The 27145-nt window shown below is 46.9% G+C and overlaps 1 protein-coding gene across 5 annotated transcripts in view; it reads left to right on the forward strand.

Moving 5' to 3' along the window:
• The first annotated feature begins 868 nt into the window (after nt 1-868).
• Nucleotides 869-27145, forward strand: part of RALGAPB (Ral GTPase activating protein non-catalytic subunit beta) — a 62523-nt gene continuing 36246 nt past the window's right edge. For 3 of the 5 annotated variants that reach the window (XM_050313723.1, XM_050313725.1, XM_050313724.1), the window contains exons 1-9: nt 869-1017; nt 7549-7761; nt 8195-8397; nt 12433-12596; nt 13216-13402; nt 17557-17688; nt 18816-18994; nt 21228-21376; nt 21491-21707. In XM_050313723.1, coding sequence (XP_050169680.1) covers nt 7579-7761; nt 8195-8397; nt 12433-12596; nt 13216-13402; nt 17557-17688; nt 18816-18994; nt 21228-21376; nt 21491-21707 — 1414 coding nt within the window. In that variant the 5' untranslated portion in view covers nt 869-1017; nt 7549-7578. Of the gene's footprint in view, nt 1018-7548; nt 7762-8194; nt 8398-12432; nt 12597-13215; nt 13403-17556; nt 17689-18815; nt 18995-21227; nt 21377-21490; nt 21708-26548; nt 26585-27145 lie in introns of all 5 variants that reach the window. The other 2 variants (XM_050313721.1, XM_050313722.1) reach the window with 1 other exon arrangement.

Genomic DNA, 27145 nt, shown 5'->3' on the forward strand with positions numbered 1-27145 from the left:
GCTGAACTTGGGTCTTACTGTAGGACAGGGGGACAGAAATACCCAATCTAACTCTGCCCTCTGTCACTGTGAAGCCATTCCCCCTTGTGCTGTCACTCCAGGCCCTTGTCCAAAGTCTCTCTCCAACTCTCTTAGAGCCCCTTTAGGCACTGGAAGGGGCTCTGAGGTCTCCCGGGAGCCTTCCCTCCTCCGGGTGAACACCCCCAGCTCTGGTTGCAGAGCAGAGGGGCTCCGTGGCTGCTCTGGGCTCGCTCCGGCAGCTCCGCGTCCCTGCGATGTTCGCAGGGCTGGAGGCGGCTCCGCAGGGGGGTCCCACCCGAGCGGCTGGAAGGGCGAACCCCCCGTGGTGTTGGAGCCCGGGTCACCCCCAGCGCCGGGGCTCCCCCGGCACTGCCGCCGCCCGCAGCCTGCAGCCAGTGCCGAGCCCAGGCAGCGCAGGCGGGGCCGGGATGGGAATAAAGCCGCGGGGAGGGCGAGACGGGGCAGGGCCGGGGACCCAGAGCCGGAGCTGTGCCCGCCCCGGCCCTCAGGGCAGGGCAGCCGAGCGGCACCGGCCGCCGCAGGCCGCGGTCGCTGCCCTTTGGGGCTGGGGCTGGAGCCGGACGGGCCCGGTTGTGCTCGGGGGCGGCCGCGGCTCCTCGGCCCGAGGGCTCCGGGCCGGCCCTGCAGGACCCGGGGGAGCCGCGGGCGGGGTGGGCGCGGCCCCTTTAAGAGGGAGCCCAGAGCGGCGGCGCCGGGCGCGAGCGCGGCCGCCCGGCGCATGCGCACACCCTGACCCCGCGACTTATTCGGTGCCGCCGGCGCGGCGCCCGCGCGCCGGGGCGGGGAGCGGCGCCGCGGCGCGGTCGCGCATGCGCGGGGAGCGGCCCCGCCGTGCGCTTTGTGGCGCTGCCGGAAGCGGGCGCGGGCCGAGCGCAGCGAGCGGCGCTCCCGGTGCCGCTGCCCGAGCCGAGCGGCCGCGGCGCGGCGGCTGAGGGAGCGGCGCGGCCCGACATGCCTGCCGGGCCCTCGGCGCAGGTAAGGCGGCCGCGCCTGACCTCCCGCCGCGGCGCCGCCGAGCGCGGGGCCTGCGGCGCGGGCGCCGCCCGGAGCCTCCGCCGCGCTGACCTCTGCGCTGCCGCCGCGGGGCCCGCGCGGGGCCGCGCCTTCCCCGGGGCTCCCCCGCGCCGGGCCGGGGACGCGGGGGCTACGCGGGGCGGGCGGGAGCGACCCCCGGGCCCCCCGCGGCCCAGGCCCCCCTGGCCGTGCCTCCGCCCGGGAGCGGCGGGCGGGAGGTGACACCGCGCCCTGCTCCGCGCGGGCCCTGCGAGCGGGGCCGGGCCTGGGGCAGCGCAAAGTTTGTGTCGCTGTTCTCCCGCGGGCTCCCACTGCGGCCCGGGGATGCAGAGCGGGCCCGGCCCTCCTGGGCTCTCCTTGGGGCTCTGCTCCCCCCGCCTCGCTCGGTCTGCGGGGCCTGCGGGCATTTATTGCCATTTATTTGGCGAGCAGGGGGTGCAGCGAGGATTCTCCCCAGGCCGAGGGTGCTGTGGCTGCGGGAGAGTCCTTCCTTCTTGAGCGATTTGTAGAGTCCTACGCGAAACTGGACTGAGGAAAAAGTGAAATTGTAAAATAAACTGCTGAGTAAAAATTATTCTCAGTCCGAGTCAGGCAAACGCATTGTTCACAGCTGAGTTCACTACATGGTTTTTGGCAGAAATAAGGGGTGTGAAAACTTACTAAAATCTCAGGTGATCTGCCTGAAAGATTATTTTCTCGACCCTCCTGTTAAAAACAAGTGATGGTGAGAAGCGAGGTAGTGCTGATGCCTCTGAGTAACGAAGTTTGAAAACAGAGCAACAACCCAAACACACAAAACTGACTGATGATTTTGCTTTCCTATTCTGCTAATCTTCAGTTTATTAGAGTGTGCAGCTTGTGGGCAGTGGCCTTCCCCTGGCTCTTGCTCCCTGCCCTGGCCATGCTGGTGCCCAGCAGCGCTCCTGGGAACTGGGAGGGGGTGATGGGGACAGCGGGACCCCAGCCCTGGGGCTTAAATGGCACCTTGTGTCTGAGACCCAGCCTTCCCTGCACAGGCATGTATTTGTGCTAAATTAAGGCAATAAAATCTGACAAATTCATCTTCCCTGAGCAAGGGTAGTTGGGGTTCTCTTCTCTTACACTCAGTAGCTCTGTGGCCGAATGGCCTGGGAAAGGATCACGTGAGTTTCTGTGTTTCCTATGCCTGATCTCTTCCTGCCTGGCCCTTTTTTTCATTTAAGAGTAATCCTGACGTGCATATTCATTTATTTTTTAACAAAATACTTACTTAAAATGCCAACTTTCTGCTAGTCTTTTTCTCAGGTAGGTCTTCTGTTTGGCATTCTTGCCATTTTTATTTCTTGCCTGCTCCCTGCCTGTTATCCTTTACACACAGCGTGTGTCTTGGGCAGAGCTGACCTGTTGAGTGGCTCCAACAAGGGGCTGTGCTTCGTCTGTCCTGGTGGAGAGGTGCTGAGTTTGGCTCAGTGACATCCAAGTCACTTTCTCCATCGTGATCTTGCGGAGTGGTGGGCACGTGGCAGCTCAGAATTGCTCATAAACCTCCCCTGTCTGTGCTTTGGGGAAGGCAGGTTGTGGCAGGATGGCTTTTTGGCAAGAGTTGTTGCCTCTCTGGAGCTGATGTCGGTCCTGTTGGATAGGAGAGGTCGTGTTAAACACAGATTTCTTGCTGTCTGTGAAATACTTACAAAGCATATCTTATATTGCAGAACTTTGATGAAGGCCCTTTATGTGGATGCTTCTCTGGTTTAGGTTCAATTAGGCCTTCAACCTTCCTTGGGTATCTCTGCTGATGGTCTTTGCATCTGCTGAACTACTGACCAGTGCCTCTGCTCTGCCTTTTTGGTTCTCCTAAATCCCATTACAGATCCACTTTTGGGACAGCTTGTCCTTGTGCTTGAAGTTCCTCTGCATTGTGGGCAAGCTCTTCATCGTACGTGTGAAGCTGCTGAGCCTGAAGGACTAAATGTTCCCGTTTGCCCCCAGCACTGCCCTCCCTCAGCACACGATTTCTGGGGAGCTGCTCCATACACAGGGACTGATTCCCTGAGCTCTCCCCTGCACACACTCCAAACACCCCACCTCAGCTGGGCTCTGACCTGCTGCCCCTTCCTTCAAAGTAACTGCAGAATGGGGCTGTGTTTACTTAGGTAATTCTCACTGACTTCAGTTGTCCAGGGAGTTTAAATATTTTGGCTGCAGATGTTCCTATTAAGTCTTTGGGAACTGGAAATAGAACTTTGTGTTTCTTATGGACTCATTACTAAGTTCTTTCATGCTCACCAGCTTCTGCAGTATTTGAGAACTGAGGATCTTTGGTCTTAAATGCTGAAACATCCAACTTCAGTGGTTTATATGGTGATTGATAGCTACTGAAGCTCTTAAGCTGAAACAGATCTGGAGGAAATACATTGAAACCAGATTATTTACCACACTAAGGAACATTGGAATTATGCTCAGTTTCACAGTAGGTGATAAATATTTTAACTTCACATGTCTCCTTTATTTTGCCAGTGTTAACTGACAATTTTTTTTCCAGGTCTGTCTGTGAGAATCGGGGGATTATTTATTTAGTGCAGCCTTCAGGAACATACAGTGAACTTATAGTGTACAAGAGTGTGTTAAACTGCTTAGTAAACTTCAGGGGTTTATTTACTCTTCTTTCACCCCTCCTCTTAATTAGCCTTTTGACAATCCTTAATGATGTGAACTCCAATAAGATGTGTGTACGTGAATATTCAGCTGCACAAAACCTGGGAGATGTTGGCTGGGCCAGTGAGGGTCCTTTATGGAAGCTGAAATACAGAAGTCAAAATCAGGGTATGCTGTTGGTGTGGTGCGACAGTTGCTTTGTTTTGTCTTCAGTTTGCTGTTGCTCTTTCAGTAATTAGTGCTAAATGCAGGCTCTGAAGGGAGGGGGTCCTGCTGCTGCACAGCATTAGATACCTTTTGTCTAAGGCAAACCACAGAGCTGTCGATGTGTGGAATCTGCAGGACACTGGCTGGGATACCGCCCTGTGGGGAGGCTTTCCAGCAGTTTTTAACTCAGGTCCAGTTATTAGAAGCTGCATACTAGATGAGTTTAGCTATACACCAATCCTAACAGATGGCAGCAATTTCCAATTCAAGTGGCAGTCGGAGTCTTACAAGAAAAGCAACTTCTAGTCCTCACAAATAAAAACTTTTAACTGCTGAGCATTGGGGGCAAATAGATCGATACCCTGATAAATCCCCCTCATAAGGACTTTGCATCTGAAGCAATGACTTGTTTCAGTATGTCTTGTGTATTGATAAGACTAACAGAAGATTACTTTTATGGCAAGACCAAAGGAAGCCTCAAACAGTAATAAGATTTGATCATTACATTTATGTATGATGGTCAGGCAGCAGGCTGTGCCTGTGGTACCAGAGGTTTTGGCTAGCCTGTCCTGCTGCTAAACCCCTTAAACATGACATATTGTGCAGATGTCCTACACAGATATCTTGTATCTGTGACAAGTGCTGCTCCTCAGGAGTGTGGAAGGGTCACCCAGAAAGGCTTGGCATCTTTGCTTTATCGTGGCAGGGAGCTGCACGGAGGCGGGGTGGTTGTGTCCCGGTGCAGTGAGGGTTTTCCAAAAGGCAGTAGGATTTGGGAATCCTTGTCCTTTCTGAGTTTTGTTTTCTAGATGAGAAAGCTTCTACACAGGCATTGCCTGCAGTTTGCTTGGGCTGTGCTGCACTTGCTCCCATCTGGGCACCCTACTCTGGGCAGGGAGAGCAGCCCCAGCGCCTCTGCTGTGCTTATCACGTGCTGATAAAGCTCCTGCCACGAGCTGTTCCCTTCAGCCCTGCAGCCAGAGGGTGGGGATGGAAAGGACATGCTGCTTTATCAGTTCAAATCAGTTTATTTAAATCAGCCTCCTCAAATGGTGTTACCTGCTTCTAATGAACTTGTGTCACAGGGGAGGGATGGAGAGTGCTTCCCCCCTTCCCTCGAGGGGAGCAGCAAAGCTGGGGGGCAGGGAGAAGGGACACTGCTCTGGGGGTAGAGGCAGAGGGCTGTGGGACTGAGAGGGAAAGGGGAGGTCTTAGAAAGTGGATATCTCTCTTCTGTCCCTTCTGCTTTGACTCCAGACACAAGCTGGAGACTGAGATGGTGTTCAGGTGGGACAGAAGGGGGAAGATGAGGAGACTGTGGCTATAGCATATGAAAGGAGAAGTATGGAAACTTAGATAATGAAGCTAAGCAGTGACTGGAGCCATCACTGATGATTGTGGGATTTGGGGGTTTTTATTTGTTTTGGAGGTTTTTTTGTTGTGGGTATTTGGGGTTCTTTATCCTTTTTTTTCGTTGGTTTTCTTTTGTTGTTTTGGGTTTTTGTGTGTGTGTGTGTGGTGTGGGGGGGAGGAGATGGTTTGGTTTGGTTTGGTTTTGGATGTTTTTGTGTGTAACTTCTCTGTGTCATGGAATAATTGTTTTTCTCTAAGCCTAAGGGTTTTGGCTGCAGTGACAGGAGCATTTCCCCTGCCCTAGCCCGCAGAGGAAGGAAGGTGCCTGAAGGATGCAGGGGATGGACTTCCTGCAGGATTCTGCTGCTCTGGTTAATTCCCTTTCAGTTGAGCACATGTGATTGCTGCCTCAGACCAGAAGGGATGTAGTTTGGAAGACCAAGATCTTGCTGCCTCACTTTCCCTCCTCCCTTGAAGGGAATCATCAAGATTTGTCCATGGATTTTGAGTGTAAATAAACACTTGGGGAGTCAGCTAAATGTGCAGACGTGTTTAAATAGTGGCTTGTCCCTAGGAAGGTGTATTTCTAGGCCTGGCTTCTTGTTTGGTTTTGGGCCAAGGAATGACTAAGAGGTGTTCAGAACATTCCCTGTATAACTAACTGGCTTCCAAATTGTGCCAGGTAAAGTTGGCAAACAAACCTTGGAGTGCCATTCGTGACAGCTTGAGCTGATCTAAGCTGGGGCTGTTGGACACTCCTTGCTTTTCTCCTGTGCCAACCCTGTGGTCAGCTGGTTCAGATAAGGGATAAAAGACTGCTGGTGCTGGTGGGAGGGGAGGAAAGGAGATGGTGCAGTTGCAGTTGTGGTGGCTCGACCGCGGTGCCACCTGCTCGAGCAGCAGCGTAATGCTGTGAGCAGGTACAAAGCCTGCTGCTGTCAGAGGGGTGCTCCTGCCATCCCTCTGGCCCTGGGTCCTCACTGCTCCGTTGTGTTGGCACAAATGTTTGTCTCGTCTGAGTTAGATCAGATCTTGATCCACCTAAAAGCTGTCTCAGCAGACAAAGCGGGGTGCTGGCTCAGCTTTCAGGATGTTTTGATGTGCGGATCAAACCTGGCTGCGGGTGGCAGATGTCCCTGAGCTGAGGCTGGAGGCATTCCCGTGCCTGCCCTGGGGCTCTGGGCTCTGCCTGGGCTCCAGCCCTGTCCCTGCACAGCAGTGGGTGCTGTGGGTGCTACTGGGGACTCAAGGGTGCTGCTGCCTCAGAGGGACCGTGGAAGCACAGCTTAACTTTCGCTGCTTCTAATTGCTTCTCTTGGTTGTGGTTTCACAACACGCCAAAAAAACCACCCCAACCCCCACCACTGCAATACCTGGGTAGTTCACGGTCACTTGGCTTCCTGATCTCAAACTGCAGTGAGGGGAAAGGCACAACTGCAGTTGTGCTGGGATTGTTGCTGATCAGGGAACTGTGTCTCCTGTCTAGTTCTGAGAGTGCTCCCTGGGAGATTTCCTGGTGGCTTTTCTATCTGGACTCTGTGGGACAAAAGTAGATTTTTAGGGAGACTGTGTGTTGACTTCACAAGGATTTGAAATGCATTAGAGCATACCCCAGTGCCTGAGGTTTGGAACATGTATGTGATGTTACAATGGAACTGTAAAGTGAAGCTGGGTTTAAGTTAGTGATGGACTAAGAGTCAGTTCTGAACTCACTGCAGATAAAGGGCACTCTTCACTATCACTCAATCACACTTTTCAACCACTAGTTTTGAGTAGTGCATGTTGTAGGAGAAAAACCTATGAATGTAAAAGAGGCTGAATGTTTGTCTTCTGAGATGACTCAGGTTTTCCTGAAAGTTCCCCGGTATCTATTTTTAACTACTATTGAGGTAAAAAAGGAAAAAGGGATGAATTGCAGCCACTGCTTCTATGAGCAATATACTTGTAGAACTATTTTTTACTTAGCTGAAGATGTCATGTAAGTGAGAGCATCTTTCCTACAAGGATGAGGCAAGCAGAAGTGTGAGGTGAGGTCTCTTCTCAAGTTTGAGTGTCTCAAATGGGCTGATAGTCCCAAACTGAAACTTGCTGCAATCTCTAATGTGCATTATATTTATATGAAAACCTATTAAGGTTGAAGGACAGCTGTTGGAATCTCTTCCAGATCTTCAAATGTGTGACATGGACATGTGCATCTTGAATTTACAGGGGTCTGGATTGTGACAAACAGCCTCAGTTTTGGTAACTCCTGTCACAGACGTTTCTACTAATTGTCTTTTTTCCTTCCTTGCCCCCCAGGTGTTGTTTGGATTGTAGCATAGAGGCACTATGTACTCAGAGTGGAGATCCTTGCATCTTGTCATTCAAAATGATCAGGGGAATACCAGTGTACTTCACAGCTATCCTGAGAACGTGGGGAGAGAAGTGGCAAATGCAGTGGTGCGTCCTCTTGGACAAGCTTTAATTACATCCTCTGTTGGAAGTGAGAGTTTACTAAAAACAGACAAAGAAGTAAGTGCATTTCTTGGAGATCACAGCTTCCTTCATGCCAGAGCGGCAACTTCATGGTTTTCTATAGCCTCTTTTATTTTTCTCTTTTTAATAGTCCAAGTTTTATGAAGTGTGTTATATTTTTAGGTTAGTAATCTACATAAGGCTTCTATTAACAGCTAGTTCATCATCAGCTTTTGTGTGTTCTGAAGAGCTCTCTCTACAGGTTAGACTGAAAAGATTCAGAATTTAAGAGTGATTTGCAGTTTATTCGTATTCTTCATAATATCAGGATATACAAGTTGGTGGTTTAGTGTTTTCTTGCAGGATGTGTTAACGAGAATTGCCCATACCACATGACCACTGATATTTTGTTGAGTTAGAACCAACGTGCTCTGACCATTCTTTACTTGCTAATATTTCTTTTTAATGTCTTTTGCCTTGTGTTTGGTAGGTAAAATGGACTATGGAAGTGGTTTGTTATGGACTGACTCTCCCTCTGGACGGCGATACTGTGAAATACTGTGTGGATGTATATACAGATTGGATTATGGCTCTCGTGTTACCTAAGGACTCCATTCCTTTACCTGTTATTAAGGAACCAAACCTTTATGTTCAAAGCATTCTCAAGCATCTCCAAAACCTCTTTGTACCGAGGTGAGTATGGGGCTGGGGTGCTAAGGGGATTCCAGGCTGTGTCAGAGACCTGTGAGGCACAGAGGTTTGTGACCAAAATAAGACTGTTTCTGCTGCAAGATTAGGAGGAACGTGTTTCTCCACACTTGTTTTGTAATTTTCAGTAGCAAACTGAGTTCTTGCTGCTGGGTTTAGGTAGTCAGAATCACAGATCATTCCTAGACTTGAATGTTTACTGTCCTACGAAGATCTGTCTCTGTTGGATGACTGGAGAGTGGGGGAAAGGCTAAAGAGCATCACTGTGTGACCGTGTGCTTTTTATTGTGTAAAACTGAGATAACCAAGAGCACATCATGGCAGTCCCAGCCTTTGGTGATTCAGGATTTGACCACATTTCTGTTGTGCTGGAGGATCTTGCGGTGAGTGAGTGCTTTGGGACTGCATCTTGTGGCCTGTTAAATGGGCATGGTTTTGCTGACTGTGCCTCACGGGTAGTTTTGAAAGAACCCTGTGGAGGTGTGCTTGCTACCTGACATTCTTGGATGCTGATGTTGAATAGACATGTTTGTATGCCTTGGACACAGCTCCATTGTCCAAGTGCTCAAACATCATACCTTGTTTATAGTTTATGGCAAGTTTACCTGCTACTGTTGAACACATGTATCAGATAAGTAAGAGGAGATTTACTTAACTTCAGATCAATGTTTAGTGTATGTCCATAAGTATCAGATCATCTGCTTTTATCAGTATTACTAATGTATCACTGCAAGTGGCTTTCAAAGTGCTCTGCTGCACTTGGCTTGCTGCACTTTACCTGAAGGCTTTGTTAATAAAGGATTTTGAATAATAACTTATGCAAATTCAGACAAGGAGTTCATTGCTATTTACGGATTGCTTCAAAGTCTACCACCTACCCTTAGTGGTTGTTGCTTTTACCTTGTAGTGGAAATGCATTTTAATTCCCATTAAAGGATGGTGAGGGCAGCAGCACAAGTCTGCTGAAGGCAAGCTTGTGCTGCAGGAGGTTGTCTCAGCTTTAGTACTTGCAGAATACAGTGTGCTGTCTTTTATTCCCTTGGCACAGTAGAGAAGTTCTTTGCTAGTCCATTAAATAGTTGTTTGTGTCATCCCTTGCCTGCTCTCAGACCAGGGCCCCTGGTAGCAGGCAGCTCAGTAGTCCAACTTCTTGCATGCCATTGGCACAAGTGCCATTTCACCCTTCTCTCCCAAATTCACGGCTGGAGCTTAATGCAGGGTGGTAGATACATGTGATGACTGCTGAATGCACTAATTAACATCTAGAGACGGGGACGGGCTGAAAAATCATTATTTTAAACACTGCCCGCCCCTCCAATATAACTAGTCTATGGTTTTTCTTTCAAGAGTCTCTGAGGTGTATCTGAAACACTGATTTTTTGTGGCTGCTGCTGTCAGTGCTTGGTGTTCAAGTCCCTGCTCCATTTTCAGAAAAAAGAACTCCAAGTTTTGCCCTCCAGGGAGTTGTGTTCAGAATTCACTCCAGCAACAGGAGGAATTTCTCTTCTGGAAATGAAATGCAGAACTGAGTTGTGCACACCTGGCTCGAGTAAAAGCAAAGGCTGGGTCTAACCTGCCTGTGGTGGGGAAGAGGAGAGTAATTTCTGGGCTTACCCAACTGATGCAGGTTGCTGGTGCTGATGGGCTCCTGTAGAGTACTTACCCAGGAGCTCTACTAGCAACCTGTGTTGAACTGTCTCCTGGAAAAATCTCCTGTTCTTTTGTTGAAAATACTAAACCTTTATTATAAGCCTCTGTCCTATGGAGGGCTGTGATTAAAATAGCTTCCTTCCTCATCCTGGTTCCCTGGAAACGATGTAGCTGTTGGTTTGGCTGCCTTGAAAGTGGTGGCCCAGAGTTGTGTGCAGCTTTCAGACCCTGAGGAGGATGTACAGCTGAGGTGTGAAATGCAGCAGCCTGTAGCAGGCACTTCACTGTAAATGGCATCTCAGGAGCTTGTGTACACTGATACAGAGGAGGTGTGCATAGATCATTCTAGTCTGAGCGCTCAGCTGAATCAAATCTTTACACACATGGCCCTTGAAACAGTCTGGTGCTGGAAAATGAATCCTGAAAGCTGTGTGAATCAAATTGCCTTTGCTTTCTCTGCTGGAGTGACTGCAGGGAGTTGGCTTCTGTCCTTCTTCCAGCACTGACCTTCGGTCCAGCCCGAAGAAACACTTTGGTGACATGTTTGAGCAGTCCCCAGGTGACCCCCAAGGTTTCATCTCTGCAAACCCTAAAATATTCAGGAAGTCTTGAAGATTACTTAAGCAGTAGTGGTTGTTGCTGCTGTCAGATAAAGTTTCAGTGCCACAAACACTGTTGGAAGCACAGAAAGGAAATGTGAGAACTCTGCAGTGCCTTATCTCCCCAGGAGATTGAGGTGCAGTTACCAGGGTCCTCTGTGCAACCAAAATGTCTGGAATTGCTTGAGAGACCATGGGACAGGTGACCGTCCAAGTGCTTTTTTGTAATAACTTCATATGCTTCTCATATGAAATCATGAGAACAGTTCTTGTTGCAAAGGAGCGTGGCCAAAAGCTCAGCTCTAGAAATCCAGGGATCTAGAAATGCAAAACCTGCCATTGGGTTGACTTTGTGAAGAAGAGGAACTTATAGATGGACAGGGACCTTTGAGTTACCTTTATGAGATTAGCTCAGAATTATCCTATTACTTGCATATGGAGCCCCTACATTTTTTTTTTTTTTTCACAGATTCTCTAAATTATTAGGGAAACAAGTCTTGAAACAAGCTTGGAAGCTTCAAGCCTATGTAGATTAAAGCCTGTGTAGATCTTTTGGTTTAAAGTATCTGCTCTGTTGTTGCTCAGACAAAAAATAGTGCTGTAAGCAAGGCAGGACTTACTTGTCCCCAGGTTTGTTACTCTCCAGAGATTCTGTGTTACGACCTAGCACTGCCATCAAGTGACCCACTGAGGTCCTGAACTGGGGCTAGTGGTCTGCAATTCTGCATTAGCCATTGTCTCGTCTCTTTGTAATCTTGTTTCCAGTACTGTTAACACAGCATTTATGCTATGAAGATTAGAGCTGATAGTATTTAGTGGATCAGCAGGTTCTTGGGGTTCTTGCCATGCAACTTGACTTGTGGGTTATACCACACTGGAAGTGTTTGGTAGGAATCCCATAATACTTCTTAGTAGTCCCAGTGGAAGGTAATGCTTCTATGATCTTTTTGGTCATCCCTTCAGTAAGTGGTAGGAGGGATGAGGAAATGCTGTACAGGTTAAAGTATGCCTTACATATATTGCACACTTTAATTTGTAATCTCTTTCATCCTTTAAACTTTTAGGCTTCCTCAACTCTGTTCACCACTGTCGTCAGATACTGTCCAGAACATGTCGTTACTGTTTTGTACATGTTCTGCCTTGTCCAGGCTAACTGATGGGAAGAGGTGATGCTGCTTTGTGCTGCTTCTGCAGCACTTCATGTTGAGTGACTCAGCAGTGCCGCCGTGGATCTGATCATTCCTACAACGAAAACTTTGACAATGAGAAATGGTTTCCTTTCTTCCTTACTTACCCCCAGTTGCTTGGATTTACAGAAAAATATGTAAAAAGGGGTCATTAAAAGGAAAATCAGACTCAAGGAAGAAGGGATAAGAGTTTAGTAGGAAGAATTTAATTTAGTTTGCTAAAAATGAGAAACATTTTGCCACTTCTGGATTATGTATGTAACAATTCACGATGTCTCAAGTACATTCTGGTTGTTTGGCCCAGGCTGAATTCCTTTGAGATGGTGGGTTGTGCTTGCTCCAGTGAGTGTTCATTCTGTGGCCGTGGGTCTCTGTCATGTAGAGAGGAGTGTGACGGTACATCTTGTGCTCCTTGAGGCAGAGTCAGGATGCCTATAGAAAGAGTGGAAAAAAAAACATATTGGTCATGTTCTTGGCTCACCTTCAGTTATATTTGTTTCCTCTTGTAGCCGCTGGAAATTGATGTTACTGTATCCATCCTTTTGAAGTTCTGTTTCTCAAGCGTTGTTTTTTTTCTCTTGCAGACCAGACCCAGGATCCAGTCAGATCAGGCTGTGCTTGCAGGTTTTGAAAGCTGTCCAGAAACTGGCTCATGAATCGACAATTATGGCAAGAGAAACCTGGGAGGTTTTGTTGTTATTTCTTCTTCAGATCAATGACACTCTTCTAGCAGCTCCAACTGTGCAAGGTTCATGTTCATCTTCCATTTGGTTCAATTACTGGAAAAACTTTTGGCTCTGCTTGGTGTTGGGCTGCCAGCGGGATGGAGGAACCTGTTAAAAGCTCTTAGTAGCCAGCAAAGCATAATAACTCACTCCTAATTTTGCTGCATTGCTCCAAAATAAAACATTGCCAGAGAATGATTTGGAGCTGAGTTTTCCTGAGAGTAGTTTTGCAGGACGGTGACTCTGTACAGGAGCAGTTCATGTTGAACCATTTGAGATGATGTTCCCTCTCTGTTTCACTGAAACCCCCTGTGTCTTACTCTTTGGCCTGCCTACTGAAAATAATAGTGTCAGTTTTACCTATTTCAAAAAACACTTCACTATAGATAAAGTGCAACGGAAGACTGCCTAAGATTGGTGAATTCCCAGTGTCCCTTATTGACACACAAGTGGCTGGGCTTTGCCTGTCACATTTGGTTTTCCAAAAAGGCTAATTGGCTGTAGGAAGGAATCAAGAATCACTCTTAAAAATTAGGAAAGAATGAGCTTGATCTTTGTGCACTTAAACTGAAACCTCTTTGGGGAGATACTCGAAGTTTAGATGGTAATACTGACTGAAGTGTGCTTTGCTTCTGTTGCAAGGTGGCATTGCTGAGAACCTGGCGGAGAAGTTAATCGGTGTGCTGTTCGAGGTGTGGTTACTCGCCTGCACGCGGTGCTTCCCAACACCCCCCTACTGGAAAACTGCCAAAGAGATGGTGGCCAACTGGCGACATCACCCTGCAGTAGTGGAGCAGTGGAGCAAGGTCATCTGTGCCCTTACGTCCAGGTAGGAGAAACCCTCTGGAAGTAAACACGTGTGTGGGTTAGACATGATTGTGGTTAGACATGTTTTTCCTTTGTTGTTACTGATTTGTGGCCTGCAGAGCAATCCAGAAGTGAATGAGCAATACAAAGTGAGATCTTGCTGGTATCCTTGACTCTATGTGTCTGCCTTTGTTCTGCAAGGGAAGAGCTGAGTTGGGTTGTCTCTGTCGTGTGAGCTCAGCACCTCTCTGATATACAGCACTTTGCAGTGTGTGTGTGTTAGTCTCCAGCACTGTGACTCTTCATCATGTGCCCTGAAGAATGACTCATGAATATTAGTGGAGCATTATAGTGTGTGTGTTTAATGGCAATCACCATCAGAATTGTTAGGTGCTTGTTACTGCTGCATGCTGCTGGGTTTGAGGTGACCCTGGGACTCTGCTTCTCCTGCCCTGTGGAGCTGAAGCCATGTTACAGCTGCCTGGTGCCTGTGCCCTGGCAGGTGGGATGTGATGGGCCAGAGGCAGGCCACAGGCTCTCCTCTGCTCTAGAGTATGGGAGGAGAGCTGTACCAAGCCTTGCTGGATATGGGAACAATGAGGATCATGAAAACATAGAATAGTTCAGGTTGGAAAAGACCTCTAAGATCATCGAGTCCAATCATTCCCCCAGTGTTGCCAAGCCCACCACTGAACCATGTCCCCAAGTGCTATATCCACACACCTTTTAACTACCTTCTGGTGAGTCCACCACTGCCCTGGGTAGCCTGTGCCAATGCCTGACAGCCTTTTCCATGGAGCACCTTTCCCTAATGCACCTTTCCCTCTCCTCCTGTCCCTTGTTCCCTGGGAGCAGACCCCAATCCCTCCCAACTCCCCCCTCCTGTCAGGGAGTTGCAGAGCCAGAAGATCCCCCCTGAGCCTCTTTTTCTCCAGGCTGAGCCCCCCCGCTCCCTCTGCTGCTCCTGCTGCTCCAGCCCCTTCCCTGGACATGCTCCAGCCCAGAACTGACCTCAGCAGTTCCAGCACAGGGGACAGTCACTGTCCTGATCCTGCTGATCATACTGTTGCTGGTATAAGCCAGGTACCCTTGGTTTTTTTGCACACCTGGGCACACCTGGATCATGTTGATCAGCACCCCAGGTCCTTTCCTGCTGGGCTACCTTCCAGCTGCTCTGCCCCAGACCTGGAGTTCTGTGTGGGGTTGTTGTGACTGAAGGGCAGGACGTGGCACTTGGCCTTGTTTAAGCTCATACAGTGGCCTTGACTCCTTGATCCAGCCTGTCCAAATCCCTCTAGAGATCCTTCCTGCCCTCCAGCAGGTCACCTTGGTGTCACTTGCAAACTGAGTGAGGGAATCCTCAGATGTGTGGCTGCAGGAGAGTTTGGGCTCTAGTACAAGGCCCTGAACAGTGAGCAGAGTCTCAGTGTCCTTTATGCTGAGGTCTTTGTCGTATGATGTCTTTGTGGGACAGATCTCAGCCTCTTGGAGGAAAAAACTGAATTAATTGCCGATAAGAGGAGAGCTCCCAGCTCTCCTGAAATGACAGTAACTTATTTCTGGGAAAGTTCAAAGATGTATTAAAATGGCTGCACTGTGAAATATTCAATAGTATATTTTTCTGCAAGGGTTTATTTTAACTCTGAAAACTTTTGCTTTGAATTACCTGTCAAAATTTGAAGTGTGGATAGATTTTTCCAGGTTATGCAGCTACTTGTTAAACCTGTGGGAAATAAAGCTGCAATACGAGTTCTGCATATTTCCCACGCTATTTCTTTGGCTATTTTTAGCTCATTAGATGGAGCGTTGCATAACGGAAAATACTTTATGATTCACTGATCTGAAAAGAACAGCCCTGTCTCAAAACATGTGTCGGTGTTCTGCACCATGCACTGTGCCTACACTTTATCTCCCACTGTTGAGTAACAGTCTTGGTTCTGTTGGTGCACAGTAATCTGCAGGGTTTCTGCAGTGTTCTAGTCTGTGTTCAGTAATGTTGGTTCATACCTGGTACGTGGAAAGTTGAGCTCCTCTGAGGCTGACTCTTAAAATTTCAGTGGTATTTTAAGTTGCATTTTTAGTACTTCAATGAAGTTCCAGCTTCAGACAGTTAAAGTGTTTTAGTAAACAGTTCTCTGAATTAGCAATAAGCTGAGAGTAAATGTTTCAACTTAAAACCATATGGAAAATTACATTTGGACATCTGTACACATATACAGTGTTAATTTGTGTCCCTGGCTTGATTTCATAGCAGGATGAAACTGGAGTCTTAGTTGTGTTGCTATACCAAGTGATACTACTTGTGCCCCATCTAGGTTGCTGTAATTATATTTTAACTGACTTGCATGTGTGGCTTACAGTTTATTTCTGTTTTCAGTTACTCTTGAAAAAGGCTCGCATTTCAATCAAGATTTGGTCACGCTCTATGAAAAACTAATTTTTTGCAAGCTCACAAGGAGAACTAAGAGCACTGTGTGCTGCCAGGCAGTGGTGTGTGGGGCATGACTGTGCATGGGATTGGGTCAGGCTCTTTTGTGTTTATCACAGCCAAGTAATTCCTCAGCAAACACCTACCATGGGATGAAGCCTGTGGGCACTAAATGTAGAGGAACACAGTGCAGGAGAGCAGTTACTGCTGGGTACAACGTGTGTATTTCTGGTGTTGAGGAAACTTCCCAACCTGACCATTCTCGAGACTCCCTGGCAGTCGCTCTCCCACCACCAGTGGCTCTCCCAGCGGGACTGAAGCTCCTTTGCAGCGGCGGCTCCCGTGACTGGCGGGTCCCGCTTGAATCCCCGCACACCCCACTCACCAGGGCTCCCAGGGACAGTCTCAGCTCTCTCTTCCACAGAGCAATTTAATGACAGTGCAGGCACACAGGAACAGCTGGAGCTGGTGCCTCCAAGGAGGGACCCCCAGCAAAAGACCCCTGGGCTTTTCTCCCCTCGCAGTCCCAGTGTGTGTGAGTCTCAGCTCTTCCTCCCTAGTGCTGTGCTGTGTCTCTGAGTGTCCAGGCACCTGGCTGGGCCACAGGTCCCCCTGCCCTTTGTTATGCACGGGGTGGCTCTTTTGCTTTTCTTTCCAGGCTAGTTACTGTTATAGGCTGTGATTTCAGACTCTTGAGTTAATTGGCTGCAGGCTACTGTAGTGCCCAGTTCTGGGAGAAGTGGAAGATGGGAATTCAGCCTGTTAGACTTTTGGTTTAGGGGTCAGCCATAGACTACTTCTCTCCTCCTCTTCTACTGCTTGTAATGACTTCATTTTTGTAAAACCTTGGCTTTATAAGGGAACAATATGATGAACAGGACATTTCTTGATCGTTACAGGCAAGGTAGCTTAGGGAAACACACAAACTGATTTCTGGGAATGCTGGGATATTCAGAAGGTTCAATAGAGGTCTCTTCCATCCCTTTAGAGAACCTCAGGATTACGTTGATCAGGGAACTGTAAGTTGGTGAAGCTGGTGTGAAGCAGGGGTCAGATTAGGCAGTAGGAGCTGAGGGAAGGTCATTGGTGACTGTTCAGGTAGTTGCAGCACTTCTAGAGAAAGATCTCCATTTATCCCAGCAGTGTCCTCATGGCTCCTGGCTGGTCTGTAGGTCCCAGCCCCTGACAGTCGTGGTGCATCTGTTTTGAAGAACTCCCTCATCTGGGGGTTGCAAGTCCTGTGCTGCTTGTAGGACCACACTGGGTGCTGTTCAGTGCTGATGTACAGTGTAGGTCATCAGCCAGGAGCTGGAATTTAGACCTGTAACCTAATAAGACTTGCTGGTGTCATTGAACACTTGTGCTAAAGAGCTGTGAGGATAAGGGCTTAAATTCCTTCCTTTTTTAATGTTTATTTATTTATTTGTAACTTTTTCCACTCTTCCTTTTTATGTAGCATTCTGTCAGCTCTGCATGTGGCTGTTAATTTGTGACCCCTTTGGCTAAGCAATGGGAGAGCTGCCGAGGGCTGCTCTTGGATTTGGCTGGAGCTTTAGGCGGGCTCCAAGGTGTGCACCATTCAAAGCTGTCAGAGGGCTGAGTGACTGTATAAAATGGGGAGCTCTGGGAAAACTTGGGGTATTGTGCTGGCTCACCTGTGGGCTGCTGATACCTGTGGCGTTCAAATGCACTGTTAAAGTTTTGAGGAGCGTGCACTGAAGGACAGGTGTGTGTGCCTTGCTTTCTAGGTTGCTGCGTTTTACATACGGACCTTCGTTTCCTCCGTTTAAGATTCCCGATGAAGATGCCGGTCTGATTCCTCTTGAAATGGATAATGAGTGCGTTGCACAAACGTGGTTTCGCTTTTTACATATGCTGAGGTATTGTAATTACAGCCGTCCATTGTTCCTGTTCTTGCATCAGCTTTATACATTTGAATGACAAATGAAACATTTCTCTGGAGATTGCCAAGATTAAGCACCTAAATAGAATAAAATGAGAGACTTGTGCCAACGCCCTTCAGCAGCTCAGAGTGAGGCCTCGAGTGGGTTGTTCAACTTTGAACTCTCTGACTCCTTCAGAATGTAAACTGGTTCAGTTAATTAAAAGCTCTTTTGGCTATTTGGCATTTTGGAGGAGCTGAAAAACCAGTTCAATAGAATTTTGTTTCTCTGAGATAGCAAACAGGAAAAGCAGAACAATAGCTCTGAGAGATGTATACAACTTCCCTTTGCTGTCCAGGGTGTTAAATTTAACCTACAAAAGATTATTTTTAATATGGGTGTTTAACTTTTCTGAAGAAATCTACACAGTTAATCTTAACATACATGTTACTCTTTCTTAATGGCACGACTGAACCAAGTGTTTTGTTTTGTTTTAAAGATTATTGGGAATGACATTACATTAATGCTTTCAAACACTGGAATATTAAACTTTTCATATAAAACTTTATTTAATAGTTAAGGCTAGATAAACATTAGACTGTTTAAAATCTACTTCTTAACTAACTAAAAACCTCTTTTTCTCCATTTATGGTACTGATGTCACAAGTACTATACTCTTCAAATTTGGAATTGCTGTTTCAGGATCTGTGTCAGTCAGGAAAAAATTTTACAACCCACTCTCCTTCTTGTCACTGTTTGGCAATATTTAATTCATTGCTTACCTTTCCAGAATAACTGTAAAAATTTAAGGAACTCTTAACTGGGTTCAAAAAACCTCAGAAGTACTTAATATTACTGCGATAGTGGGATTAATCTAGCAAGTGTATGCTCTGGTTTGTTTCATTTTAATAAGATTATTCCATGTGTTTGGATAATGTTTGAAATCAGTACAATTAAGTACTACCAACCCAGGAAGTGAGGGAGTAACAGCTAAAACATATTGATACTGGATGCTGGTTTGTGGTGTTACTTAAATGCCTTAAACTATTACGTCTTCAAGTATTTTAAAAATCTTAACAGCTGTTCCTAAACTGACTAACATATTTTGCTCTCTTTGTGTGCAGTAATCCTGTGGATTTGAGTAACCCAGCCATTATTAGCTCTACCCCCAAATTTCAGGAGCAGTTTCTGAATGTGAGTGGGATGACTCAAGAACTGAATCAGTACCCCTGCCTTAAACATCTGCCTCAGATATTCTTTCGTGCCATGCGTGGGATCAGCTGTTTAGTGGATGCATTCCTAGGTAATGCTTTTGTCTTACCCATGGGTAGCTATGAATATTAACTTAATCATTATTTTATTCTCCTTAAATCTGTGTTCTCCATAAATACACCAATAACAATTTATTATTTGCAAGTGTATCCTGGAATTGATGGGGAAGGGACCTCAGATCACTTCTAAAAAAAAATCTGTATACACAATAGTAGTGTTTGAATGCATGAAGCTGGAGATGCCCTTAGTTTCAGATGCAAAACAGATTGGAAGTCTAAAATAAAACAGGGATCTCTGTCCCAAACAAGGCCTCTATTCTTTTTTTTTTCCCCTTATCACCAGTGCAAGTGCTATGCTTTAGCATGTTGTGAGCACTCACCACTGTATTTCTGCAGTTTCTTTTGGCAACTGCTGCGTGCAGTGCCTGTTTTCATAAGGTGTCATCTTCAGATCTTTGTGAGAGTTTACAATTAGTGGGTGACTACTGCTACTGAGTAGAAAAGTCGTGCTTCTCTGTGTCTGCTGGTAACTGAGTAGCTCAAATTGGACTGAAAGGTAAAGCAGATGTAAGCACTGGCTGGTCAGTTTTACATAACAGTATGGAGCACCTGAAATTTAAAACATTATTCTTAGTATGCTTATTGAAAGTTCTTTGGTGAAAAGATGCCACTGTAAACTCTGAAGAGCTGCCTCTCTCCAACTGTTTTTTTGCTTAAATGTGTGCAAATGTTGTCTGCCAGAAGCATGAGCTGATGTGAGACTGCAGGAGACTCGAGCAGATGCGTAAATGGTTTTAGAAAAAACCCTGGCTGTGGAATGAGACTGTCACCTTGGAGAAGAGAAGGCTTCCAGTGCCTAAAGGGGCTCCAAGAGAGCTGGAGAGGGACTTTGGACAAGGGAGGGAGGGACAGGACAAGGGACAATGGCTTCCCACTGCCAGAGGGCAGAGTTAGATGGGATATTGGGATGAAATTGTTCCCTGTGAGGGTGGGGAGGCCCTGGCACAGGTTGCCCAGAGCAGCTGTGGCTACCCCATCCCTGGAAGTGTCCAAGGCCAGGTTGGACAGGGTTTGGAGCAGCCTGGGCTAGTGGAAGGTGTCCCTGCCCATGGCAGGGAGTGGGACTGGATGGGTTCTAAGGTCCCTTCCAACCCAAACTGTTCTGTGGTTCTGTGTATCGGACACTGCAGACTTATGAAGATGCCATGTAGGAAGGTGAAGCACCCAGGGGAGTAGCATCCCAGGGAATAGCCCCACATGGAATACAGAGGCTGGAGACTACCATGCATTCAGGCACAGGAGAGCTCTCAGTGAAATTAAATTCAGGCTGTAGGTGTGGATGGGAAGGTGTGCTCAGGCAGACTTTGGAGCTGTGAAAGCTGAAGGGAGAGTTCACTACCTTCTGTCACAAGTGCACAGGGTTTTTATCTTGCTCTCCCTGGTATGTACCTACACTGTTCTCCCCCACTTCATTTTTCAGATGGGGTGTGAGTGTTAGTACTCATTAAAATGGGTATAAGTGGTGTTTGTCACCTCAAGTTTTGCAGAGGTTGAGTTCTGATTCTGACTGGGAGGAGTAGCTCTGTACACAATGGGTATTTCCCTGAAGCTGGGTAAAAACTGGTCTTATGTCCTGCTACTGCCAGAAATATTACGGCTTGCTTGGCTTTCTTACCCTATCTCATGTACTGACTTAGTATTTGACTGTTCAGCAGCTGATTCAGCTGAAACCCAGCAGAAAGCTGCGTGGTGGATGGGTTTCATCTTAATTTAGTGAGCTAAGATGGCTTTAAGAGATGGCTCAGAGTGTGGGAGGTATGATTGGGAAGGAAAGACAAAGGTGAGATGCATCTGAATTTTGGCAGGAGTGAGCTGTGAATTGGCTTTGGCAGGTGAACCTTGCTCCTGTCCCAGCTTCTGGACTGGTTCCTGCTGTGTGTCACGTCCCACAGCCTTAAGCAGGGGGTCCTTTGGTGTCTTACTTATCTGATGTAATCACTGTTCTCGTTTGCTTTTATTTCTGCTAAGAAAGGTGTTTTTGCTGTTGCTACCGTTCTGGGGGGCAGGGGGAGGTGGTGCTGTGTGTGAGCGCCTGGGCTGTGGCTGCTGGGCTGCCCGGCGGGTTGTCGCTGCCGGGTACCCGGTGCGTTGTTGCTGACAGGCTGCTTGGTGGGTTGTCGCTGCCGGGCTGCTCGGTGGGTTGTTGCTGCCGGGTACCCGGTGCGTTGTTGCTGACAGGCTGCTCTGTGTTCCCGTCCCCTGCAGGCATCTCCCGGCCTCGGTCGGACAGCGCTCCGCCCACGCCCGTGAACAGGCTGAGCATGCCCCAGAACACCACCACCAACACCACCCCGCCCCACAACCGCCGCCACCGCGCCGTGACTGTGAACAAAGCAACCATGAAAACCAGCACTGTAAGAGCTCGTGCTCTCTCTCTCCCTGAGCAGCCGACCCTTTGCGTAGCTTCCTCGCTTAGAGGAAGGAATTTCCTTGCTTCCAGGAGCTGATCTCTTCTTCTGTTCGAATAGGTAACTACTGCACATACTTCAAAAGTGCAGCACCAACCCTCCTCTACTTCTCCACTCTCTAGCCCAAACCAGACAAGCTCAGAGCCACGGCCGCTCCCAGCTCCTCGCAGGCCAAAGGTTAACAGCATCTTGAACCTCTTTGGATCGTGGTTGTTTGATGCAGCTTTTGTTCACTGTAAACTTCATAATGGAATAAACAGAGACAGCAGCATGACTGGTAAATATTACTGAAAAATATATGTGCACTTTTTCCCTTGTTTTATTGACATTTCCTACCTGCAAGATTAACACATGCATAACTAATGAAAAAAGTAAAATCTGACGTGCTCTGTTGTGGTTAACACCTCCCAGCTGAGCCAGCACCTGCTATTAGCTGAGCAGGTGTTTAGGGGGTTCAAAGTTGAAAAAAAATCCTTAGTTTTTACTGTTAAATACTCCCTTGCTCTAACAAGCACGGCACTCCCAGTTACGGTAGTGGGGAAAATGTTATTAAGTGAAGAAGATCATGTGGTAGGATTCCACTTCTTAATTTGAAATCTTGAGTATCTCTGAGTAATAGCAACTTTCTATAGTGACTCTTTCATGTTTAAAAAATTGTCAAATATCCCTCCAGATAGTGCACAAAGTGCTGCTTCTCCTTGGTTTTGGAGAGCGTTATGAAAACAGGAATCCTTAAAATAGCAAGTGAATTTGCTGCCTTTCAGTGATGATTGCTGTGTGTTTCCCTAAATGACTTGATTGTCTTCAGCCCTTAACTGCTAAACTTATTTTGTCTCCCATGAGATTGGATGTTTTGAGATACCACAGCAGAGTTAGTGCTCTGCTCAGAGAGACTTTTTAGCTCTCATCTTACTTTAAGTGATAATATTCAGAAAAGAATAATCTTTCTCCTTGCATTTGCCCTGTTCCTGGGTATTTTGAATGTCTGCTAAACTCTTCCAAGAGATCTGTTGATCAATCTATCAGGAGCTCACTGGCCTAAGAAAAACAGGGCATAGAGGTTTGTTGTAGCAAGTTGAATGCATAGTGGGACTTGACAGCACCAGTTAAACTGGGTGATCTTTCTTGTTTGTTGTGTCAAATCCCTGTGTGGAGGTTTAGGATCTGGAATCTTCTGAAAGTATCTTTAGCTATGTAGCACAGAATTTTTGAAAGTGTTTGTTGTGGATTTCTGTGACAGGAGGTTGGAGTCCCTCTGTAAAAGGCCTGGGACACGTGACTAGGGAAACAGCTGAGCTTATAGGAAGGAGTAAAGCATCATTGAGGGTGTGTTCACTTGCATGTGGATTTAGTGTATTTCTGCATTTGATTCTTTTCAGATTGATGGGATCATTTTAGTTTTGACATAACCTGTTTCTTGAGCAGTTTTAATGAAGTACTTAAACTCTGAAGGATGTCAGCTGAGATGCTGCTTATGCAACAGTGTCAGCTGTAAACAGAGGTGTTGTGATGCTGGCAGAAGTACACAGACATCCGAAATCAAAAGGGTTGACTTCCTTGAAGGGGTTCCAGGGTCTTCTATTTATATTGCAATGTCTTAAGTCACCTAAGAGGAGTCAGAAAATTGTCACGTTGCCAGCCTTACAGAGGGATTTACTGGCTTTCTGGAAACTTGAGACAGCTGTTTGGACTGAGTTGATTCTGTTCCTCCTCATGCTCTTCTGAGCTGTCCACAGTGAGACCAGTCTTTGCATGTCACCTGATGTGCTGTGTATTAGCAGTGGAGTCCCACGAAACTGGCTGTGTCATGTCCTGCTTTTCTAGTGGTTTGGAAGACAGAATTAACTTACAGAAATGAGTCAAGTGCCTGCTGCCTTTCCAGGGTGTTGTTACTGCTGGAAAGGTACTGATCACTGGTCCAAGTGGGCTGGCTGAAGGAGAGAGAACTGAAGATGGACCCAATACTACTGGAACTCTGTAGAGAGGCCCCAAACTCTGATTGCCTAGTTTATCCTTTTGCTCAGCCTTTGCCTGAGATGGGAAAATGCAGCAAGACCTATAAAGAGCCAGGCCCCTGCAGTTTCTACTGACTTGAAGCATCAGTGTCTTTCAAATGAGGTTTAAATCCAAATGGAGAAGTTTTTGTTCTGGGAGTCTGCTCTGTGAAGGCTGATGCATCCAGGTTTTCCTCCTTGAAGAACTGTGCTGGATGATGAGGTGGGCCAGGAGGGTTCTGGACTGGGACCCCCCCATCACACAAGTGATCAAATCTGCACATTGTGCCCATCCACCTGCCTTTACTCCTGCTGCCCAGGGTAGATGTGGCTTGAAGGTAGAGGGCAACAGGAAAGGGACAGTTAGCTGTCACAGTCCCTACCCTTAGGAAAGAGGTCAAACATAAATCTGATGCTTTAAGGCTGCAGTTGGGCTATTCCTGTATGTCATGGTCCATCTGCTCCCCTTTGCAACCATGATGCTTTAACCACTAGCTGGAATATTCTTACTGTGCTTGACACTGCTGTTGATAATCTTGGCATCAGCTTCAGGAAGCACTGTTATTTTTATGGGTGCTTCAGATATTTTATCCTTGGGAAGTGTCTGCACTTACAATCAGCTTTGCCATGTAGTGTTGTCTCCCACTAGCCCACAAGCACTATGTTTCTTTTAGGTCTGGAACTGCAGCTGTATAAGATCTCAGCAGCTTTAAAAAACCCTGCTAATGTTCCCTTTGTTTCAATGCCATGCAGTTAGGAATTCCTTCTCTCTTGGCTCTCTGATATGGCTGTGTTTTGTTGCTGTCTGGAGGACTGCAAAAGGAGGTGAACTGTTGTGCTACAGGTTGCTCCTTGGTCCTACAGAGACCCTGTGCCCTGGGACACCTCTCTGAATGTTGCATTTTCTAGTGTTTCTTGATCCTCTTCTGTCGCATGGCACGTTCTCAGTGAGCACCCCTGTGACCTGATTGCCATGAGCTCAGTGCAGTGCCTGGCAGGGAGCCTTGTGAATGAACTGTGGTCTCAGGTTCTACTTCAGAATTTGCTTTGGTTCCTTTAAACAAACCTTGATGACTCACATGGCCAAGCACATCATCCTTCTCCCATCTTGCAGCACACATCTTTTTGAGGAGCTTTAGGTAGTAAAGAGCAGTTGGTCAAGGCTCATGTGAGTGAGTGCTCCTCTCCCCTAGCTTTTTTCCTTGTCCCAGGACCTCGTGTCTTGCCTCTGGAACTCTTTAACTTCCAGAAAGGAAGTCACAAAAAATGATGGGTAGAAAAAATGTCCAGCTTTTTGTAGGTGTTGAGAAGGAAAACTATCTGAATAGGTGGAAGGGTAACTGAACTTGCTCTGCTTGACCTTGCTTTGCTGGGGAGGGGGGATGACTATATAATCTCCAGAGGCCCCTCCAGTCTCAGCTCTCCTGGTTCTGTCAGGTTAACTGCTGTTCCACTGTTGTTCAATTTTCTGTCATCTTCATAATGAACTTCTTGTACCAACCCTGGCTTGATTCAGGTTAGATGTAGGTGTTCCACATTTGTGGTTTTGTCTGTCTCTCTTCAGGATGACAGAATTGTTCTCTCTCACAAGATTAGCTGGAAAGCAGTTGTCCTGTTTGCTCTTTCAAGGTCCTTCAAGGTAGTGCTATGTCATTGTTTGGATTCTGAAGCAGAGTGATGATTTTACTGTCATTGGTGTGATGCTTTTGAGCCTTGAGTGACCTCATCAGGTTTTGGTTTCTGCACCCAGACCTTTGTGGGTTTATGGTGGGCAGCTGATGAACATCACTGTGTTGTTGGGAGAGAGTAAAAGCAACCTATTGGAAAATGTGTCGGTGGTTTGAAAGCAGCTGGATCCTGATGGCATAGTCTTTAGAATAAGATGGGTGAATAATATTTATGTAGCTGAGACTGTGGGTTAAATGATTCCTGTGATAGAAAAACCCTTCAGAAGAAGTTTGCTACGGAGCTTGTATGAGGTTAACCCTGAGAATGATCTCTGGGGCGTGCGCACCTGCACCGAGTGAGTGCCAGTGGCAGGACGTGTCTCAGACCATCTCGGCCATCCGGTGCATGCTGTTGCCGTCCTCAGCCTTTGAGAACTGGGAGACACTCACGAGCACCTTGTGCCAGCATTTCAGCAACTGAATCCTCCAATCTGATGGGCTCATTCTTAGTCCTTGTCCCTAAAGCAGTTGGTCACAGCCTGCCGGCTCTGTGGTTTACAGCAGCTGAAGGGGACGCCCCAGTGGGTTGCTGGTGTCACCCAGATGCTGTTGGCAGTGAGGGAGTCCTGGGGTGTACCCTCATCTCTTCTGGCCCTCCTGCCATTAATGTCCCAGAGAATGTTTCTGGGGTTCGAGGAGCAAACTCCAAGCAGCCCTGACTGGAGACATCTTGAAGCACTGCTGAGGGACTTGGTGGCAGCCATTGATCTGACACTGCCAGGTCAGAAGCGGCTCCTGCCAGGTGGTGCCTGGTACCTGGCATCTGGAGTCCTTCCTCTCTTCTTTCTCTGGACATTGATTAAGATGTTGGTGTTTTTGGGAGCGTTCTGCCCTTTGTTTCTGCTCTGGAAGGTTGTTGGTGGAGCTGGGGGTCAGGAGAGGTGCGCTCAGGTGTTTTGGTTGTTGGCAGCTTGGCTGAGGGGAGTGGGGGCTGTCACGCTGTCACGATCTCGGGGTTGGGAAGCAGCAGCACTGCTGTCAGGAGACTGCAGGTAAGTACTTGGCCCTGCAAGACCTTCCCCAAGTCACAGGAGCTCTAGGATAGCCTTGTGTATGCTCCGTGTGCAGTGTGACAAGGGGACAGGTCTGTGAGCTGGGAAGGGTTAATACATCCTGGTAAAGAATGGACATGCACTGATATGAACAGCTCTAAATCTCAGTAGTATTTTGTAACTTTTTGTTCATTGTTTTGCATGGTACTTTCAAAACCATAATTTTGGACCTGAATGCCAATTTCCTATGTGTTTAACGAGCTTGCTGTATCATAAAGCTTTTAATCTATTTTTTAAAAAAGCTAAAAGCTTCTTGACTTATATTACAATTTCACCATCTTAAAAGTATTTTATAACTACTGCTGTCCTTTGATTTGTTTCCATTTTATTTCTATTATCTTGCAGCATCTTTTATCCAAATTCTTCTTTCTTATAAATCTTGTAAGTAGGAACCAGTAGCTTTTCCTTAATTGCTGTCATGCTTTTCTTTTTCCATAATCCCATATTTTATTTGTTAATTCATGCTCATCGTCTCTTGTAGCTTTTGCACTTTTACTTGAAAAAGACAAGTAATTTTTTTTGTGTGTGTTTTTTCAATGGGGAGGATTGTTGGCAAAAGCAAATTAATCTGCCTGAATCAGTCCCATCTTTTCTGTACTTTAGTCTGTGATCATGTCATGAATTTCAGGACTTTGCACTAACCATGTTTTTTTTACTTAAAGCTTATTTTACAGACCTAGTGTTTGATTTGTATGCATTGTGCATGTAGTGTTTTTTTCCAACTACAGTATATTGCTGGATAGCTTATTTAGGATAAAAAAATGGCTCATGGGAAGATGCATAAAGATTTGTGCTTATTTACTACTTACGTCATGAAAATTTGCAAGGTACCCATAGGTTAAATGCCGAATTTGAGGACAAAAAATTCAGAGTAGACACTTACCATTAAGACATTTCCTTTAAAAAATAAAACAAAAAACCCACTGTCTGTAAATTATCGAG

This window comes from Myiozetetes cayanensis, unplaced genomic scaffold, assembly GCF_022539395.1.
Source record: "Myiozetetes cayanensis isolate MyiCay16 unplaced genomic scaffold, myiCay2020 scf19, whole genome shotgun sequence".
Lineage (NCBI taxonomy): Eukaryota > Metazoa > Chordata > Aves > Passeriformes > Tyrannidae > Myiozetetes > Myiozetetes cayanensis.